The 21,325-nt window shown below is 41.1% G+C and overlaps 2 protein-coding genes across 7 annotated transcripts in view; one reads left to right on the top strand and one right to left on the bottom strand.

The window, feature by feature from the left end:
• Positions 1 to 2,391: 2,391 nt before the first annotated feature.
• LOC111250941 (uncharacterized) lies at positions 2,392 to 19,027 on the top strand. 4 transcript variants are annotated; one of them, XM_086990948.1, is made up of 13 exons: positions 2,392 to 2,805; positions 4,326 to 4,515; positions 4,820 to 4,982; positions 5,740 to 5,986; positions 6,390 to 6,630; positions 6,751 to 7,026; positions 7,299 to 7,409; positions 7,649 to 7,822; positions 9,110 to 9,403; positions 10,066 to 10,520; positions 10,691 to 10,855; positions 11,078 to 17,267; positions 17,957 to 19,027. In XM_086990948.1, exons 2-12 carry the CDS (start codon positions 4,432 to 4,434, stop codon positions 11,319 to 11,321), a joined length of 2,454 nt encoding a protein of 817 aa, XP_086847074.1. In that variant the 5' UTR covers positions 2,392 to 2,805; positions 4,326 to 4,431; the 3' UTR covers positions 11,322 to 17,267; positions 17,957 to 19,027. The 4 variants fall into 4 exon arrangements, with proteins under 4 accessions (XP_086847074.1, XP_022662686.1, XP_086847076.1 ...); XM_022806951.2 differs by having other exon boundaries at positions 4,820 to 4,994; XM_086990950.1 differs by lacking the exon at positions 9,110 to 9,403 and having other exon boundaries at positions 2,393 to 2,805; positions 4,820 to 4,994.
• The window catches only part of LOC111250942 (BTB/POZ domain-containing protein kctd15-like), a 78,546-nt gene continuing 71,284 nt past the window's right edge, over positions 14,064 to 21,325 (bottom strand). For all 3 annotated transcript variants that reach the window (XM_022806955.2, XM_022806956.2, XM_086990951.1), the window contains 3 exons: positions 16,972 to 17,396; positions 16,069 to 16,268; positions 14,064 to 15,629 (listed from right to left, as the gene is read on the bottom strand). In XM_022806955.2, coding sequence (XP_022662690.1) covers positions 15,504 to 15,629; positions 16,069 to 16,268; positions 16,972 to 17,396 — 751 coding nt within the window. In that variant the 3' untranslated portion in view covers positions 14,064 to 15,503. The remainder of the gene's footprint in view (positions 15,630 to 16,068; positions 16,269 to 16,971; positions 17,397 to 21,325) is intronic.

Genomic DNA, 21,325 nt, shown 5'->3' with positions numbered 1-21,325 from the left:
TATATATATATAAATGATGTTCTGGTGAAGTGTTTCCTAACATCTGTTCACACGACTTGATACCATCATCTGAGACGCGTCTATTCAAATTAGCTTGAGATTTGCACACATACACATACACATACACACAAGAACGCACGCACACGCACTCGATTTCGCGGGCTTCGGCAATCGCTCTCTTGAAGCTCTGTGTCATATACACCAAAGACCATATTCATTTTACAGCTGTGCATAAATTTTGAAGTTTGTCGAGAATTGAAAAAAGAATCCCCACCGGATATAAATATAGCATTATTACTCGAACAGTGAACTGCGTTGTTGTTTCTATGTGACAACCGATGATCATCGTATGCAATCATAAGGCGATTGAGTGAGGTTTGTTACATTACATTAGATGCTGCTTTCTTACACTTACCCAAAAATAATTCGTGCTTAATCAAATGGGGTAAAATAAATTTACGCTTAACGTGTGACGCGACGCGTCCCTGTTGTTCAAAGCAAGATCGCTCAGAGCATCTGGTAAAAATAGATATTCTTCCACTGAATGGTGACGACTTCACTTGCGCTATGATGATCGACTACAGCACAACATACGGTTCAGCTAAACCTCCAGAAAACAGAAACGAGCTTTTTCTAGATGCCCCTTTCTCCCCTTCGTGGTCCTAATTCCGCTATAGTACAAATCGCAGGCCAGGACGCCGCCCCGTCAATTTACCGAACGGAAAACGCCCAGCAAGGTTCCACTCGTCTGGCTGCTAGCAGAGTCTTTTAACTCACACTATTCAGTAAGGTTGGCCCGATTTTATCTTTCTTAAAACCCGGCCCTTAATGACACAGCATATGAAGACAATTAAAGACACGAACAGAGCCATCATCATATATATTGATCCTTTCTTGGCTTCGAGTAGGCCTTACGTTTGAATTGGCCCGGCTACACTCAAGACTATTAACTTCCGCGAATCGCGTGGATCGAAAACTAACCCTGTAGTCAGGAAGGCATATAAATGCCACCAGTGGCAACCTGTAATTTTTCCGGAGTATAAATGAGTATGCTCTGTACGAGACACATCATTGACAGGCGTATTGGTGGATGCCGAAAAGCACATTTTGAAAATGTGCACTAAAGTGTTATTGCGTTAGAAACAATATATGATATATATCGTTGAAAGAAGTAATTGTCAGACAAAACAAGATGCGTTTTACGGCACGGCTACAGATATGTGTATCCGCCTGTCATTTGAGTCGTTTTGACTACTTTCAAGTATCGACGCTGGGCTTTTCTAAATAATTCCAGCGCGAGCGTCCAGAGCACAGATCCATACCGCAAAAACGGCCGACCCATGTGCAGGAATACGTCAAGTAGCACAATGTAGCTGACAGATTTCTGGACAATTTGACCGGCGTTCTACTTGGGTATTAGTTAATTAGCAGCAGAGTCAGTGCTGATTAGTGGATGGAGTACGAGTGTTTCCACGCAAAGAACAAACAGGCTTAATGATTTGCTTTCATATGACGAAGCTCAATAGGGTTGTCTAGAGCCGTTCTTCTAGAATCATTTTTGCTTTATGATCCGTAACGTAACGGAAATTAGAATCGGCTGAGTAGTTCTATAATATGACTTTACTCTTGCACACAGACAAACAGGGCGACCCCTGCTCGCAGCTACTCTGTTAAGACTGAATAATGCGTTCATCTTTGGAGTTTAGATTTTGAAGATTTTTATGTTTACATCAAATGATTTAATGAAATTACGTTATGTTGCTTCTAATGATCCAATGTACAAGTACGTTCATTTGATTGGTTACATTGAGCTCCAAGCAATTCATGCTTGAGTTTCCTGCACGCGTGAATCCTTATCTATACTGTCCACATACATTATTTTATTTAGCTTGTATCTTACCGCACGATAGAAGCTTTGTAAGGAAGGCAAACCTCTAGCGCGTTCCATTTCCAAAAAAAGGTGTTACCAAGACCCGGTAAATCATTGTGTCAAGGGGGGGGGGGGGGGTTTCGATTTTGCTATCAATCTCGATATTTTACATAAGTTAACAACGTGTTTTGAACAAAACTAAACACTTTTAGAACGTGTATGAAAAACTTATTTCACAGAGCATAAAACATTGCCGAACACTTCAGTTCAAAGTCGCTGTAGCTAAAAGCCATTGTCTCGCTTGCCATGAACTCAATAAATATCCCTCCGTACAAAACCATAGTCCTTATTATAAATTGATCTTTCAATTCTTGCGTATGGCATATATCTCTGTTAGAGTTGTTCCGCCGCTTCTGTAATCTCTGTTGAATTTGGCGCCAGTAAGGTACTGGCTGGCCGGTTTATTTCGAATTTACCCGCCACTAACTGGCCGAGACTAGCGGAGCGAGTAAGCGAACTATACAGGCAGGCAGCCAGCCAGCCAGCCAGCAAAGGGTGAGAGGCAGGCCCCATCCAATAATCAACATCCCGTAGACGAAACTAACTCATTAGCTATAGTCACCGCGGCTGCGGTAGTGTGGCTTGGTGGTCTTGCTGCTGGGGCTGGCTGGCTGGTTGATTGGCAGCGTGAATGTGTGTGCCCAGGAGACGAAGCCCCACGGTGACGGCCAGCAGCGAGTAGTTAAACAACAACAAAGTTCGGCGAACTTAGCTCCGGCTGTTGGATGCTTCATTGGGGCTGTGGGAGTGTATGTGTATGTGCTCCGAGTGTCAGGAACACGGACGTCTGTGGGGGTGGGAGCTGGGAATTCGAGACCGTAGCAAGAACTGAGTTTTTTCTGGTCTAACCGGGCTTCATCGTCGGCTGAGGAAAGGTGAGTTGAAAACTTCAATGCGACTGCGTGTGCTCTGCAGAAAATCTTTTCAAAACGAGAACAGTTAAACTTGGCAGAGCGTTTTCATCACGCATTTTTAGGCAAGCGATATTTTCTAAGGACGACGCGTTGTGCGTCAGAACAAGGAGTTATTTAGGAAATTTGATTTTCGATGCTTAGCGGCAGTAACTAAATGGGTCGGCACTAGCCTTGTGGAGTGTTCAAACCGTAATTGCAAACTTTATAGCGTTCGATTAGTGCTCGACGAAATCTCATCGAGGCCAAGTGTAAAAACACAAGGCTAACGGGGGAGTGAGGCTACATTGTTCGTGGAAACAGTTGTTCACGCTAGCTTCAAATAAACCTCGATATCTAGGATCCATCCTTTTCGAATCTCATCAAGACATACGAGGAAGATTTGAGTTGCGTCTTAATGCTGATCCGCGTTGCGTTCGACGCGCTTGTAGTGGCGTTGGCCATAGTGCCGGTCAGAAACTAGCGGTTCAGTACTGATTAAAGTTTGATTTTGTTTGCTACCAATTCGGCCATATCGAATGGCGGTCGAATAAGTAAATAGTCATGTTTTGTAGCGAAATAGTTTGCGTCCAAGTTGTGGTACTGTTAGAAGACACTGGGTATATACATGCACTGAATGAGCATAATATGACTGGCGCGCTAGTCTCACACATTCAAATTCTTTACCATTGTAAAAAAAAAAAAGTAACGCTTTTGTAAGGCGGAAGATTTTGATCCGTAAAATCGTAAAACTTTGATAGATGTTGCATTAAATAAAGGTCTGTTGAGAGTACTGTATCTGTAAAGGAGAATCTCTCGCCTGTAGAGAAAATTTTGCCACGTTCTTTTTGTTTTTTACATTTAAAAGAAATTCTCCTAAGACTCAAATTTTTTTTTTTCAACTACTAGTATATACTCCTTATTATTGAATAATATTGTTAATTGAGAAAGTTGCTATGTGCGTCCTTTCATCTATTCGCAGTAAGTCTTTAGATATTCATCTATTTGTAGCGTAGAGTTAACCATTACGAGTACTAAAAAAAATACTGTGAAAGACGTCGTGCCACCTTGTAGACCAGTTGAGTGCTTTGTCACAGTTGCATATTACCATATATAGTGGTTAAGACGGCCTAGCTCATGGATAAAAAATTACCGTTTCAAAACCTGTGAATGATACAAGAGCACAGAAATCATATGTCACGAATAATGTTGTCATTTGTGATTTTACTCAATTGTTCCTCACTATCAAATCGCTATAAACAACACTATAACAAAAAAAAAAAGTTTTTTGTTGTTGTATATTGTTACATATTGCTCTCTTATCGCATTCAATTGATGAATGATTTTCTAACAAGATACCTTTTTTTTTGAGGTGTCTCATTGCGCTAACCGTCGAGTGTATAAACGCTTGCTCAATGTTGCAGAGCAGGTGTTGCAGAGCTATATCATTGTGTACTGTGGGGTCCGAAATCCTCTCATTATCGCAATGTAACGGTTTTTTTCAGAAGCTACTGGTCTGATGGTTGAACTTTATTCAAAGGCATACTAGGGGCGGCACTCGTGCACCATTTGTGGGCAGTGGACATCATCCACGTGGTGCCGTGCCCTTCCATGTCTACCGGATTAACACCAAGTTCCATCAGCGCCGCCACTCACTCCCGCCTCGCCGAAGCCGCCCTTGAATTTCAGCCGTCGGTTAGTATGGTCTTATTATGTTGTATTAGCCATGATTCACGCCAAGCATTCGAAGCGATGGTTGCAGAACATAATGATGGATCGTTACGTGCGAAAGGCTAGAAAGCTTAAGGTCTATAATATCCTAAAAGCATTGGTGATTCACACTCGTTGAAATGTTCGCCATAAACCGCGAGATCTTCATCGGGCGGTCGAGCTCAGCGACAATGCTTGCAGTCTGTGTATGCATTTTGTCTATGCCGTCATTGCCAAACATTTCTGCCATAGACTAATTGTTTTAACAACAGTGTTGTTAATTATACAGGTCCGACTGGTTCGGCTTCCTCTGATGGCCATGGACGGTGACTGCATGGATCCTGTCGGGATGGCCGGGGGACCTGATGAGGAGCCTCCCTCAAAGAAACCTAGGACTAAGATTATTCCGTACAAGCTAAAGGAGTCCGATAAGAAGATGGTATACGACAGCGGTAAGTTGAAAGGTATCGGAATCGTTCTACACAAAAACAAAAAAGAAGCAACCCAGCTCAATCTCCAGAGCGGCCCGACCCTACTCAGCCTCTGTCCTCGTGACAAACCCTCATCCTCTGCTTAAGCCTGTAGCAATGTGCTATCGTCGTTTACCTATTAACGGATGTTCCGATCAAGGGATGCGTAAAACGCCTGTTGCACGTCGTTTTGTCCTCCGCACGCATATTATTGTTATTATTATTGAACAAAAACATATGTAGAATCTTGTTTTGCCTGTAAACTTTTTAATCAATAAAAATCGCGCCATCAACCCCAAGACTGACAGCTTGAGCTGACTTATAATAAAGGTCAGTAAAAAAATTACAGAATGATATAACTAAAATTTTTCAATTTACGTAGGAGCGAGAGCAACCAGCTCAACTTACCCAAATAGGGCAAAGTCGACACCATCATTCATGGAGCACGCCGTTGTGTCTCTAGTGAGATCTTTACTACGATCAATAACGTCGTTAATTGTCAAAATGTCACGAGCGAATGCATGTTTTGCGCTTCTAACACTGTGTTACCCCTAACTAGTAGCCAGCAGTAACTTTAGCTGGGAATAGTTACGAATTACTTAAGCTTAGGGGTCCGTAGCGAAATGAATGTTGATTAGTTGCAAATTGCCTGAAGTACACGTAGCGAAAGTACATCTATGAATAAACAATTCGACACACGGTTACCCTAACGTGTGCGTCCTCTTCGTTACTCTGACAGGTACGGTGATTTACACCGAAGAGTTCAAACGCAGCGTTTGGGATTTCCTCTTGGAGCACTCACTGGCTGAGGGTGAGCTGCGCTATCCAGACATTTCGCATTCAGTGCTGTACAAATGGAGACGAAAAGCTCATGAACAGGCTGGTTTATTTATGCCACAACGGAAGAGCCTCATGGCAGACCTAAAAAAGGACCGTGACAAGGACGATACTGAAACATCTCAAGGTGGCGCTGATAAGGATCGCAGGTGAGTTATATAGTGCAAAAACATTCGGTCAATCATACGTCCAACAACCATGTTACAGACCTGTTGCCAATGATTTGATAATGATATAAGTGAGCCTGCTGCGTAGTGATGTTCATCACTTTTAGCTGTAAAGCAAGCTTGTAGTGTTCTATTTAAACGTAAAAAAAATGCTGTTAAACAAATATTTAGCGGAAATATAGAAATAGCGGAAATTTTTTTGTTGGTTAGAAGTTTTTTGCTATTCAATATAATTTTCTGCCCTTAAATATGCAATGTTATTGTGTTCGTGTCAGAATCGATAAACCAAATCAAGCGTTGGCCTTGATATAGCTTAAACAAGATGGAAAACCGTTACCGAAAATCATGGTTTGTTCAAATCATGAAATCGGGCGACTAATTGCAGGTACTCCGAGCCTCCCAAAGTTCCAAAGCTCAAGATCTCGCTGAAGCTAGCCACAAAAGACGATTCTAAGGACCCGAAAGAATCAAAAGAACCGAGGGTCAAACAGATAACGGCTCTTTCGGACGATCTCACAGTGGAGAAAAAGATCAGAGTGGTCATCTTTGCTCTCCAGAACTCGACGCAGAAAGCAGCCGAACATTTCAACATGCGTGCCGGCGATGTACATAGCTTCATGTCACAGGTTTGTAATCTTTTTCTACATTGATCATTTGGAAGAACTGCTAACTATTATTCAGCTGCAAATCAAGCATCGTATTGACATGGTCCGTAGAGATAAGAAACTTAAATTTTCTGCTTTTAGAACGTTATTCGTCGGATGGCCATAGACCGTATTAGAAAGAAGATGACGAAAGGCGGTCGCAGTGGTGAGTCAGGAGGTAAAAGTCGAGAGGAGATTGAGGAAATAATCAATCTGGCACGACGCACTTCGGTGGAACGTGCCGCTAGACAGTACAGCGTTCGAGAAGGCCAGGTCATTCAATGGGTGCGCGCGGGTGTGCCCCCGTTAGCCATCGAGGGTGTGCCGGCTGCTAATAGCGAGGCAAATGGGAATACCAATGGACGCACTGCAGGCAATGTAAGGCTTCAGGCAGTGTTTTACTTTTCGTAGCCTATTAGCAAAGAGTTGACGCTGCGGAAACTGTATCGTCTAACTAAGCGTACCCTACCGTAATTCTTTGGTCGATTGGAAGTTCCGTTTTTTCACGGATTTTAACGAGCCGTAACACACTGCGGTGTCTAGAAAGTACTGAATTATGAATATGTTTGTATTTATGGTGCTATAGATTTCAGTTGGTGTCACACGAGGGATAGAATTATATAATGTACTTGGTTCCATGTTCTCTTCAGGGAGATGCAAATGACGGTGAGGATGAGGACAGCGAGTACCTCGACTTTATGCTGAAGGTTATCGATATGGCTAGGAAACAGACACTTTCCCGAGCCAGCCAAACTTTCCAGGTAGGAAAGCAATGATATTTGATTTACTATTTACAATGTATACAGGTTATGATGTCTGCCTTATTTCCGCGGTCCCTATTTAACGAAGACTATGTATAGGTCTGTCGTTCATTGTGTCCTAGATCTTATTTGAGTGCTATAAATTGAATCTGTGAACCATCTAAATGACCTTGTTTGTTCCCGTTATTTAGCAATGATTTTGATAATCATGTGTTGGACTTTTTGTGTTTTGCGCTTAGGTGCCACCTAATCAGGTGATCGGCTGGATGCGTCAATTCTTCACCGAGGAAGAGATACGTCGTGTGCAAAATAGCGATGATGATCAGTCGGGATCAGAGCATAAAGCGGATCGCAAAGTGGAAATTCGAGACATTCATCGGTCTCCACCACTTGATGCAGACGAACTGGAAAAGGTCTGTTGAGCTGGGCAATTCATAATTCTGAGACTTTTGAGAATTTTAAGAACAAATTGTGACTTTTACAGGGCGCGTTTAGCATTTACCTAGACAACTGTTGTTCTAGCTGTAAAATGTGACAAAGCTAGTTTTTAATAAAACTGTGGAGCCGATACTTCAAGCTCGTGAATTGAAGCTGAACCCGAGGACTGCCAAATATTTAAGTAACTTAAAAATGAGGACCTACTGATCACTTAAGGTATTTCTATAGCGAAATGCAAACCGAATCAGCTTAGGTGAAATGCGTTTCGGACAATTAACCCAGAATGGTACAAGCTAGAGAGAAGCATGATTTATTGTTACGCTGTGTATCTTGCACTTTTTATTGATTATAATTTTTCTACTATTTAAGATTTGTTAGATAACAATCTAACAAATACTATATGTACGTATTTCATGATGATTATCTATAATATTTTCGTGTTGCGATCTGTTAATTCATTGGAAAATGACTGCATGCGTGATTGCTAGGTGGTGGTGGCTTGAATAATATCTTACTTAAAAAAAAAAAAAAAAAACTTGTTGCAGTCAACTTGTTGCAGAAAGATTCCCATGAACCCTTACAGAGATAATGTCTCGTAATTCTGCGAGATGGTTAAGCGATCTGGCTTTTTTCTCTAAGTGTTACCAATCCTGTAACCGTAATCCGCGGAAGCTCAAATCCGAAGTAGATTGTGTTTACATGTTCGTCATGTCTGTTCGAATACCACCAAGGGATAGCCTTAAAGGGCCCGCCTCCTATTTACGACGTAAAGTTTATTCTGGTTTTCTTGCAACGGAAAGAATATGCGTTCCCGCCAAGAATACACATTTATGTCCCAGTCGGACAACATTTTCTAAAGGATAATCTTGTAAAAATTGGGAACACCATAATAAAATAGTGCCATTTCGAACTCACTTTCGTTTTCCACTCTTTCTGTTCATGCTCACTTATTTTTTATTTGCGCTTGCTATTCGTTGTCTTTTTGTCCATATCTCTGTCGGCGTTATCGATTCTGAAGTCTTTTTACTTATGAGCAGTTTTTCGCTGGTTTTTCTTTCATTTTTAACATCATAATCAGCATTGATCTTGATAATAGTTTCATTTGTTTAGTGAACGGTGTTGTTATTACTATTATTTTATACTATATTGTTGCATGTTGGATGTTCTTATTGCATGATGGATGCCGATGCTGGTTCGTTCGACGTTCGACTGCTGCTGCTGCTGCTGCTGCGCTGCTGCGGCGGCGAAACGTCGTGGCACAGATGTTGTATCATCGACTTCAGCAGCCGTCATCGCGTATCCGTGTAATCGATACGGGCGAGATGGCGATCGAAAAGGTTGTGGCGGTTCTCAAGGTGGCTCTCACTGAAGGCAGTAAGACTGCCTCTGCCCAATTCAACATCCCTCGTACAACTGTTTCGACGTGGATAACCCGCAACAATCTCGAGGAGCTCGTCGGTGCTGCCCAGCAGACCAACACTGTGACTAACGTGGCCACGACGTCGTCGTCTCCGACGTCGTTAGCCACAGCGGTGATGGCACCCCCTTCCAGCAGGGTAAGAGAGTTACGGAGCGACGTTGCTGCGGTGAAACAGGGTGCCCAAACAAACCCCAGCCGCCACCTGATATTGCTTGGGGTGGTCTTACTTAACTGCGCTGTGCCACCATTACAACCACCGTGATCAACGTTAGCATATATAATTGGTTGTGCGGTTAGATCGCCAGTAACAATCCCTTCCCAAACGGCTGAACGATGGAACGTAGCCACTAAAGACGTGTGATATGCGAGGGGTGAAATACTCATTGAGCTGAACATTGAACAATCAGCAGCTAGACATGATGAGCAAGATTCTCAAAAAAGATTATGTACCCGAAAAAAATGATTGACAAATTATCTTACGTTCCGCACATATGTGCTGGTTATATCAGGTTAATTACAAAAGTACGGCCTGGTTTGTGATTACTAGTGACACTGTAACATCACTACATAAGTTACTATTATTTGTATGATTATTATTTGATATTTCCTGCATGTTGTATGAAAAAGATTGCTTGCTTTATTTTGGCACGATTAAACTGCATGTAATTTTCAGCTTGATTAGCGTATATCCTGTGTTAACAAACTTGTGGTTTTATTAAATTAGTGCTCTAAAGCCTTTCTGCAATAGATCTACTTATCTAACGAGTCGTTACGTGTTACTTGTTGGTCGCTATTCAGACACGTCGAAGCGGAGGCGCTGCATTTGAGTCCCATACCTTCAGGTTTCCCAGCAATGGAAACTCACTTCATTCAGTTTCGCGGTCGCCCTTCAAAAATGCGGTGCGTCATGGCTCGCCGTCTGGATCGCCCTTGGCGTACGGGATCCCGGCTACGATGGGCGATCAGCTCGAGTCGATGGAGGATGATCAGCCAATGCCGTCACAGTGTTCGAGTATAAACGGCAATAATAACAGTATGGACAATCAGACGGATTCGAACAACAATGATGCCTCATTTTCGACTTCGAAAGATTCGTCTCTGACTTTCGTCAATGGCAATGGCCACATCAAGGAGAACCAGATTGCAAAGATCGGGACAGCGAATGACGTTGAAGTTAAGGAACTGAACAACAAGACGATGACACTGTCTCTGGCACAGATTGAGACTGCGAGGGAACTTGGCATCACAATGAGGTTAATCGTTATTTTGCTTTGTTTTATGAAAAATGTATAACAGCGTAGTTGTTTATGTATTACGCGCTCATTCTTTAGAAGCGTTCGCATGATGCTTATCCATTGCGTGGTACAGACGTCATCCTTATTAATAGTTTTGTGTTGCTCTCTCTCTCTCTCTCTCTCTCTAGGTGCCTGTCGAGGTGGCTTGAATGTCGAGACCACTTTTTGAAGTTACGTAATGGTAGAACGTCAATTCTCTCGGGCGACGCCCTCCGCGAGTTACTGAACTTTCGCCTTGAAGCCACCGACTATGCCCAGAAAGAGGGACGCCTATACGCAGCAAGCATCTTTCGGTAAGATGCACCATTTTCATATCAAATATAAGAATTTAAAGCTTCGAAAGCAATTACATTTTTTGTAATAAAACAACATTACATATATATGTACGCTGCTGGCTGCCACGGAAAGCAGATTTGAGTGCTAGCATGAGATAGTTTCATGTAGGCTTTTTGACATGACTTATATAAGTGTTCATAATTCTGTATGCTTTCATTGTGTTTCTGTGTGTGAAACAGGGTGACGTTGAGTGAACTTCACGAGTGGAGCGGACGGCGTGAGGCCTACGTTCGGGCACTCAGTGGTCGAACCTGCTCTGATCCTCAGGCATTGGCCGTCGTTGATGGCTCAGATTGGTTCTTACGCGAGCGAGAAGAACTTGCCAGAGCGCAGGCAATTGCCCATAGGGTTGGTATTGATCTCGGACAAGCTAATCGCTTCATACAACAGCTCTATAGCTCTGGGGGTAGCACTACGCCCTAAAAAAATAGGATCCCTCAACGTCTTCGATGTGGTCTTTAACTTGGCGTGTTTGTATAAGAAACTTCGTAGTCTAAATCAGCATTGTGCAGAACACCAGTCTAACCGATAACTAAAACAACCAAACAGATTGGTAACATCGAAATGATAAAGTGAAACAACAGCGAACACGAGCGTGGTAGTAGTGAGGACGTTCCACCCGATAATCGCATAGTCATTTGGACGAGCACGATTTGTCTCTACCAGTTGTGTGAAAATCTACCTTTGCAAGCCTGTTGTGATACACAATTAAAGCGCCGAAATCTATACGTAACGTCACTGATGGTCGGCAAGAACTTATCTGGGTATTTGTATAATGATAATGGGTGCTAGTTTTGTGTGGCTGTTAAGTAGCGTTTCTATACGGATGACTGATTTCTCGGTTGACCCCTGAAGGATGTACCTGAAATTTTTTCTAAATGTCACAAACGATGAGACGTTTCACTCGGACGTGTCTCGCGTTGGATGAGAGGAACGAACGGGATCAAAATGACGCGAACTACGTTCATCATAAGAATAGTGATTACGGTTTGTATTTAACCTCGGAACTAAATCCAGCCTTATATCATAATTGATGTGGAAGCGACACATCACAACAAGGAAATATGTAATAACACAAAAACATAGTCAGATGTATTATTAGCAATAGCTTATCCGAGGCTCCTACGGAGAGTTGAGAGGAAAAACAATTATTTCTTTGCACTACATAATGAATAGAAGTAGGACCTAGATAGGACAGGACAGGATATCATCGCGGTGGATATAGAATAGGAAATAGCGCCAGAAATATGACTGACTGATCCAGAAACACGTACACAGTTATTGATGTCTTAGACCTTCTATCGCCATTCACAATAGGTGCTTTTTGTCACTGCCTCGATTACCATTTATCAATAGTATATTGTACTCTTGTATACCAGGCCTAGTATGTATGCAGGTTGTGCAAAGGCTTAGAAACTACGTAGACCACGTTCTCAGATCCAACTGACGCCGGCATGTGTACCGTATGATCGCTTGGTGAAGTAGCTCCTCTGGCCAAAATAACCGTTTTTGGTCATCGGCAACATCTCGCTAAAGACAAACGTGCGTTTCTGTGTATTTGTAACTGTGTGTGCTTAAGTATAGGTTTTCGTATGTTGTACCTGAATATGAAAGATAATACAAGGTTGTCTTTATATATATATATATATATATATATATATATATATATATTTGAGCAGAAAGGGATCGATAGAAGCTAATGTTGTAACACGTAATAAAGGCGGCGTATGGATCGATCGAACGGGAAGCGTTAAGCGGGTGAAAGTACGCGTGCGTGATATGCCGTCGGTCGTACGATGATCGGTAATCGGTGAGCCCTGTGGCTGTTACATTTCACCGTTTGGCGTCAGTGAAAAAAATCCAATGAGAAGTCTCTGCTCGTGAATAAAGCATTGGAGACAATGCAACAGGTTCCATACGCTGGCAGATGTTTGCAGATTATTGATAATTGTCCGATACCAATTGTATAACTGAAGGAAACGCACACGACCCAAATTTGTACTAGTTGCTTAGAGTTAAACAGAGTGCCTTGTACGTTTATCTGAGCAAACGCAGATCTGCTGGAAGCAATTTTGCTAGCGGCATGTGAAATGGACCCGAACCCAAAAAAATATAAATATGAACTGACGAAGTTTTTTACGAGACATTTCGCCCCAAGCATAAAATGGAGTTTGTCTTTATTCATCGATATAAATATTAGAGGAAATGAACTGTATTATGACAAACCTGCAAAATGACTATGCATATATAAAAAAAAAAAATTACTAGAGTGTGAGGAAGTAAGTAGAGCTCAGTTTCGTACAGCAGCTGAGGATCAGCGCTGCACAAACAAATACCGAAAGTTAACAGAAATTCTTATGATTAGTATATATACATATATAAGGGAGAGAGAAAGGTATTCTCATCGTTTATCTGAAATTTAACGGAACTATTGTTGTTACAACGGTGAAGATGTGTGAATGGAGGTAATAATAATTATATAAAATGTCTATTGAAACCAAAGCGTCAATTTTTTTTCAATAAATAGTAGATAAAATATGCAAAATGACTATATAGCAGGATTACTGAAAAGTAATTGTGGTTACACAGCGGACATTCGAACGTGCTACTATATATAATACCGCATGTACAAGAAAGACGTCTACGAAAGTAAAAGATCGAGCATGCGCACCTAGTAGCGCCGTTAGTAGTAGCACCCATAAGTTTCAATGCCGGAAGCTCTGAGGCGCTTCAGGCTCAGAATCGAAAGACCAAAGAGTGTTGTTGTAAAGTGGACCGATAATACGCTGTCGATATAGCTTGAAAACAATGAGATTTGGACATATATAATAATAATAAGACGTGCATAATGTGCAGCGATAATCATCCGCCCGTTTCGTCGCTAGCGTTTTTGAATCTATAGCGTAGTTGTAGAAGGGGGCTGGTGCAGTCATGTGTTAAAAATAAACCTTTCTCACTGTTTGGCCAAACTTAATACCATTCGAAGTGTTTCGGGGTTCTTTGAGTGCTTTTTGCCCACTGCCTAACTGTGGCGTTTCGAGGTTGACGAACAGCGGAGTTGGCGCATTCGATCATTTTTTTTTTTTGCACGCACGGTGAGAGCAGCTACCAATTTCATAGGTACAAAAGTGTTCGGTAACTAACCTAAAAAGATTTGGAAACGTCTCTGTGTGCTCTCGTTCAAGTCGGGAGTCCCTTGACTCTTTTTATTTAATTATATATATTTACATAGCATTATGGTGCTGGACAGTTTCGTTGATAGCTTTAATGCGTATAATCAGCACTATTGTTAGAATTTACGTTTCGCCTATACCTAATTGTTTTATTACAAACTAACAGCTGGGCAGCTTGACATCCGTGTGCACTGATGATGACTCAGGATTTGTGTTCAATATATATATATATATATATATATATATATATATAATCTTTTTAATTGTAGTTAATGTTGTGAATTAATATCACTGACCTAAACTCTTATCCTAACACACCAAACTTAAGCCACGCATTCGCCTAATTCAGACCCACTTGTTTTAATCATTTAATTAATTGATTAAACTATAAACATTTGTTTTTGCCTCGTAATAATTTAGCATTCACAGTCAAATTCACCATATTGCAGCGTGGCACTTGCACGATCTATTAAGGGGAGCGCCTAATTTACGATGATTGCCCCCGTATTTGTCCTGTAAGTAGAACGTTCTTGCCGCTTGACAGGTAGATGTTTATGTACAGCGAAGGGGACTCACACCGAAAGGGAACAACAGAACCTAAAAGATATTATGCAATGATTCCTAAAGACCCTCCCGCAGCCTTCAACGGTACCCTCTTAATATCTAAAGACGTTAACTTGAATTCAACTCAATAAAGTAGATGGTGCAAGGTGGTTTGGTATTTGATTTTAGTGCTCCTTGCTGCAGTACGGGTGATATTCTAAAAGAAAACGGTCTACATTCTATCATGATCTTTGTTAAGACAATTAGCTCAGTAGTTGTTCTACGGGACAAATCAAGGTCGAAGGCGTAGCGTCGAGGGTAGAAATCTTTTACTAAAACCATATCAATCTATTGGAATTCTATTCTGCAGCCAGACACAGACTGTTCCCGAAACCTCACATAAACAATAAAAATAACCTATGATATATTACAGAACGAAGAAAATACTCAACTTCTTTTAAAAGGTACAACTCACAAATTTGCTGTCTTTGAATTTGAATGATCTACGTAGTCTTCGCAGGCCATTGAGCAATACATGGTTATAGTTTAGGCATATTTTTCACGTCCTACGAACACTATAGAACAATTTTTCAAGCTATATATATATATATATATATATATATATTGAAGATGATGCAATCAAACTGTCGTTCATAATACCGCTAGCATTTTATGGACTGATCTTGGCTTATTTTATTATGTCAAATCCATTTAACAGCAGCGGTTCGGTAAACTATAAGAGTGGTTTGGTATTGATGTTAGGGCAAAAGCTACTACTCTCATTCCAAACCTTTGCAACCGTCCGTTTACTCTTAGCTGGCCTTTCCAGGCTCATAAAGTGATAATAGCAAGGTTCGCGTTTGCGCGCAATATCAACTCAAAAGGCAGATCACTCTGCTTTAACGGGGCTGCTCCGAGGCGATAGAGGTTGCTCATTTCGCCGTCCGAAAAGGTGTATATGCTCAGCGAACTGCGTTCCGTCTACACTGTTGCCGCCAGCCGTAGAAGAGATCAACTGGAAAAAAAAAAAAAAAAAAAAGGGGATATAAACGCCATAAAAATGACATGTCTTGTTACAGATGAGATCATCATCGATTTAATTAAATCTGATTTTAAGTGCCTTACATAATTCCTGTTAGTGGAATAATGAAGAAGAAACAAACGTTTCTAAGCTCAAGTTGTTAAAGGAAGTAAAACTTTGTTTTCTACAATATTAATTTTTTGCAGAGAAAATGTGACCCTAGCCATTTTGATCACCGAAAAAAGTATTCGTCTCTGTTAGCATACTTTGACAATCGAAACAAGCCAATTGGACAATTGAAAGACTATAATAAAAGATGATGTCGAAGTAAGTTGAGGGTGTCGTAACGCTACGTCAACGGAGCTCTACGACTATCATTGGGCAAACAATGTACTCGACGCCTGAAAATGAAGGTATAAGCGAGAAGACATACCTGAAAACCGGCGTTAAGTAGCCGCTCAATAGCTTGTAATGAGTTAAGTTTCGTAAATCCGTTAAGCGGAAAGCGCAGAACACTTTTGCTGTCCTGCGAACTCCAAGTGGCTGCTCCAGGGGCACTTTCGATCGGCTGAAGAACTTCTGGAAATACTGCTTCGACCAAAGCCCGATCACCGGAGATTAATACTCTCTCACCTGGAATTACAGGAGAAAAATATGGAAAACGTCTAGGCTAATTGCACAACCCAATTTGGAAGGTTAATGCAGTAAAATTATGCAAAAATTTTGATTCGCATTGACCTATTGAGGCCGTTTTGTTACACACTTTTGCTATCCATACATCTCGACGAAATGATTGGTTGTACTGAACCTAGCACTGCAACTAATGTCTAAAGAGAAAAAGAGAATCCAAAACACAGCGCTGAAGAATAGACGTTGAGAGGCATTATTATTGTTTACTAAGTATATAGTACATATAATACGCAGAACGGAAAAAGACAGGGATCATTAAAGAACAATGTGCTTATAAGTGGGACATCAAATTGTTAAAGGGCCAGAACGAAAGGCAGACATGATCCTCTGAAAGTTTTCCAAGTTAAAATGACTCAGGTCTGCATGACGCGAAAAAGACAGGCGGAGACGAAGTCGTATTTCTGTGTAAAACGACAGATGGTGTAAATAATTATTCTCTGAATAGAAAACCGACATTGTAAATTTTACTACAAATCTTAATCAATGAACGACACATCTGCTTAATCGTTACATATAATAAGTAGTATAACTGTCCTACACATTCATCCGGTACATACTGCCGAGCACTACACATTAACCACAGTTTGTGTTGATAAAACATCTTTCACAGAGGTTACTATATTATAATGTGGACTGTTTATCTTACCAAGATCAGGCGAAATACTGAGCGAAAGACATTGATGCAATCCAATATCTTCTCTCTGATCTTCGAGGCGGGCTTTCTCGAGCCGGGCTCTCTTCGGGTTTACAGGTCCCGGCCCATTTTCTTTGAAGCCACGTTGAGGCGTCGATAAAGAGCCATCCCCGCTGGCCCCGTTGCTTTTGCAGCTAGTCAGCTGATACTCCTGCAGGGCTCGATTAAGGGATGGTATATCATAAAATCGTGCTTCTTCCACGAGCAGAGCTAATTCTGCGAAGTCAGTCGGTAGAACAAGGATCCCGGTACGTAGAAAATTGAGCACGTGACGAAACATTTTGCCATCGCGATCAATGAAATAATGTTGCTTCAGTGAATCCAACACAATCGGTATTGAACCATTAAATAGTTTGCCTAGTCGAGACTCGGGATACCTGTGGTAAAAAAAAAAAAAACGGCAAATATCCTGCTAATTTATCTATACAGATACGAGGGTATTAATTTTAGAACAGTTTTGTATTTTCGAGGTACCACATATTTGTTATTACCGAGAATAACCTTATCAAATATTACATATGATATGATCTATATGATGTTTTCCAAACACGCTTATGACTAATACCTGCATAGTAACATACGATAGAACCAGAAAACCATAGATATAAGGCATGATTTCTAGCGTGGACATAACGTTCTCACTAGATTCGGATCAAATTCGATACGGTACCCTTTTACGTATTGACGTTGGCTATTTTTTTTTGTCTCGCAAACAGTCATGCGGATATACTGTAGCTACAAATGACATTGAAAATTCATTATTTAGATAATAGCACGGCACTATATGGCTCAGTAAAGCGCCTTTCTTATGAGCCTTATGCACACACAAACACACACACACACACACAAAATTATGTATTACAGAGTAGGCCTTTTGGGGATTAGCTATTCGTCAAAGCCGCCACCAACCCTGTTTTGTTTTGTTTGGATGCTTTAGGCGTATATACATGTATACAACTTTCTGCTAAGATGTGCGTACAGCGTCTGTCACTGTGAGAAGCGTCGAGGAGGCCGTCGCTAAGACTAAAAACACATTCGACAGATGACTGCCAGTGTCCCGGAAGCGTGGCCTGATGACGTGTGATTCTGTGTGAAGTTTTTCGGTGCCTTATCAGCTTTCTCAAGCGTGATTCCGCTTCTTCGGCTCGCGTTGATGCTCGAAGCTTTGCTGTTGGAACATAGCTGTCGCTCAAATGCATGAAGACCAAGAAGCAGGTGAAACAGAAAAGATCGGAGGATTCCGTTATTCTTGAATGCCAAATCCTGTACTGTGGAATACACTGATCTGTAGACAGTTCACGACTACTTCACAGTTTTGGCCTATTTGGATCTTACGTTCGACCACCATCCTGAATGATTCCGAACACACACATTTGTAACGATACGTGGAAGCTTGGAGTTGATTGATACCTCAATCCTGTCTGTGCTGTACATAATTCACATGGCTAATTCATTAATTGAAAAGCAATAATAATCATACTGAAAAATCCATCTCGGCGTAGGATGCCTTTAAAACGAAACATTGATTCGATATTATGTTCTTCGTACAAGTCTAACAATTAATCAGTATTTCTTACGATATTCTTCGGATCGATATCTTAGAAAATCCAATCGGAGTTACCCGAATGGAAGCTATGAGCTATGAGCTGTCAGTGACGCTTTGATAGATTTAGATAGGATTAAACACGGGGATGACTTCGTACGAACGATACGTTGAAGGACATCTTCTCCGCGCAGCTATTGTATATTATGAAACTTTTCCGAAACGTCTGTTTGTTTTGTAATGAATCGTCAAAGCCCAGTGTCGACCGAAAATGACGGTTTCCAGGACACAAACTTTGTCAGTAACTGGACGATATTGTGCAGTCGACTAATGTAAATGCGTATAGGCTCTCAACAGGCTACACTATTGTCCAACAATAAGGATTCGCAGAAATAACAAAATAAGTTAAGCTTTACTGTGTGTCACTCGAGGTAATTAATGAGATGATAAGTTATTACTTTGCAATTCGTTATTTTCAATTATACAGTCTATAATGCTATCGATTAGTGTCCCGTTTGCTTGCAATCACCAAGAAAGTCAATGATATGGGTAGATTTAAATGTGGACAAAGGCGTTGAAATTAGTTAGGTAATGATGAACTATGATGGTATCCTGTGCCAACAATTAGCAATGAAAAGGAGATTCGGACAACGATCAGAGAAATACTGTTTTCAGCAGCCATCTGTAATTTTCATCAGCGCACGTTTAAGTTGAGATGATTTTTCTAAGGCCTAACTAATGCATATACGATTGCATAATAGTATTCGTATTATCTTTTGTGTGTGATTTTTGATAGCGCTTATTTCAGGAAACACTTCCCCTGTGGACGACGGATGTGTCCTATGAACGACGTGTAGTAATAACGAATGAACTTTGCCCACGAGCAAAAAAAAGATGCAAAGGCTGAGCTTGAAAACGCCTAAACGTGATCGTAATATGGGGCGCTTAAACGGCGTTGCAATATTGTTTTGACCGTGCGGACTTGATATGTAGTGAAAATCGTTTTAGAATGTCGACCGTTGCATTAAAATATATGGGAAATTTCACGAAAGCCAGCATAACGGATAGTTAGCTTGGATACCTCCTACTGGAAAATGCTTTTAAAAAGCAAAATATAAAAATAGACACTTAATTTGAATTTGGGTCTGCATTGTTGTGCCATTCAGAACCTGTTTTTTATAGCAGTCATTTTCATAGACTTGACAATGTAAATTATTCTGCTTTAAATTCAGTAAGTAGAAGACCCACATTCGTTAGCGTGCATCATAGAACACTGATTTGTAACGTTAGGACCCCCAGTTCCATTTTCATTGCTTGGCAAAGTTATCATCTAAATGCTCTAGTTTAGCTTAACTTTGCTTTGATCCATCAACTTCATCATACACAAAAAAAAGTCACTTTCAAATATCTTAAAGTTCGGACTCAGAAAACCAATAATTTAGCCACTTAATGCGTCTAGATCCCGTCGGTCGGGAGACGTGTTGAGCGCAGTGTTCTAACGTATATTCCATACAGTCTAAATTATTAACTTCATCAAAATTCGTGCCCGCCAAAATTATTGTACATTTATAAATTTTGTACGTGAGTCGTGTCTGCAACTCGCTTATCAGAAGCATCCTGATAGGCTTAAAATGTGACATTCTCGAACTGCTAACAATTATTTTGGCAAGAGGCTCAACGATCGAGTCCTGACTTTCCGGTGATTTCATTAGCCGTTGTTGATTACTCTTGGCCTAAATAAATTAAAAATTTAATTGAAAATTCGACAGCGGAACAAAACGATACATTGCCACTTTCGTTATATACAAGAAACGTATCATCTGAGGTATTAGGCCATTTTGGATCGAAATTCACAGCTGTCGACTCATTTTGGTCGAATGAAGGGTTGGTAAATATTCGCTTTGAAGCAACTATACCAGCAGTCTACGATACTCAGAAAAGGTTCATTGAATTTAGTGTGATTGCTGCTAACTGTTCCTCAACAAGGCAACGTGTGTAGTTTGTGGCGTACGAATGTAACCTCTAGGACTAAATAAAACGAAAACGACGCCATTTATGTAAGCTCAGGTTTCAGGCTTTATGGGGGTCATCGGAAAAGGGGACCTGCAGTACGGCTGAGGCTACTCAAGCCCTCGCCGCAACTTGCAAAAGATGGGATTACACAGCGGAATGTAAAATACTGTTTTTTTCCATCGACTGCTGACCTTTTCAGCTATTTCTCTAACAAATGAGCGCCTCTACGAAGCGTCATAACATGCAGTAATAATATGCCGTATCAACCATTCGCCGAAACTGAAATTCAATGATCGATGGCCGTATGTTGTGAAGGGCGCATCTGCCTCGCAGATCACGCCGCGATCAGATACGCGACCTTATAGTTCTGCGATAGTTACTTGATTTGGTAACTTGGGCAGAACTATACGAAAGACAGTTAGGTATCGAAGAGGACAGGACTAAACCAGCTAACAAGGAACTGATCTATTAAAGTTAGCGCGCTACGGAATAAAGCTCTTGTATAACTGGCCCGTATGCGCTAACTGGATTACCTTACTAATTGTTTATTGATCGCTAGTTGCTGGTTAATCCTTCGCTTCTGCTGATTACCCATTAGCAGTTCTGTGACTTTTCAGATATTCACCGTCACGAAGCGTTCAGGTAAAAGGCAAGCCAGCGAGGGCATATGCTAATTTTTTTTCTTTGTTGTTATTAATGCCGTTGCGGAAACAACGATCCGGTCGGCTTAATTATCTGCCAGATCGTCTA

This window comes from Varroa destructor, unplaced genomic scaffold (genome assembly GCF_002443255.2).
Source record: "Varroa destructor unplaced genomic scaffold, Vdes_3.0 BEIS01000005.1, whole genome shotgun sequence".
Lineage (NCBI taxonomy): Eukaryota > Metazoa > Arthropoda > Arachnida > Mesostigmata > Varroidae > Varroa > Varroa destructor.
This window is presented reverse-complemented; position numbering and strand designations above follow the sequence as displayed.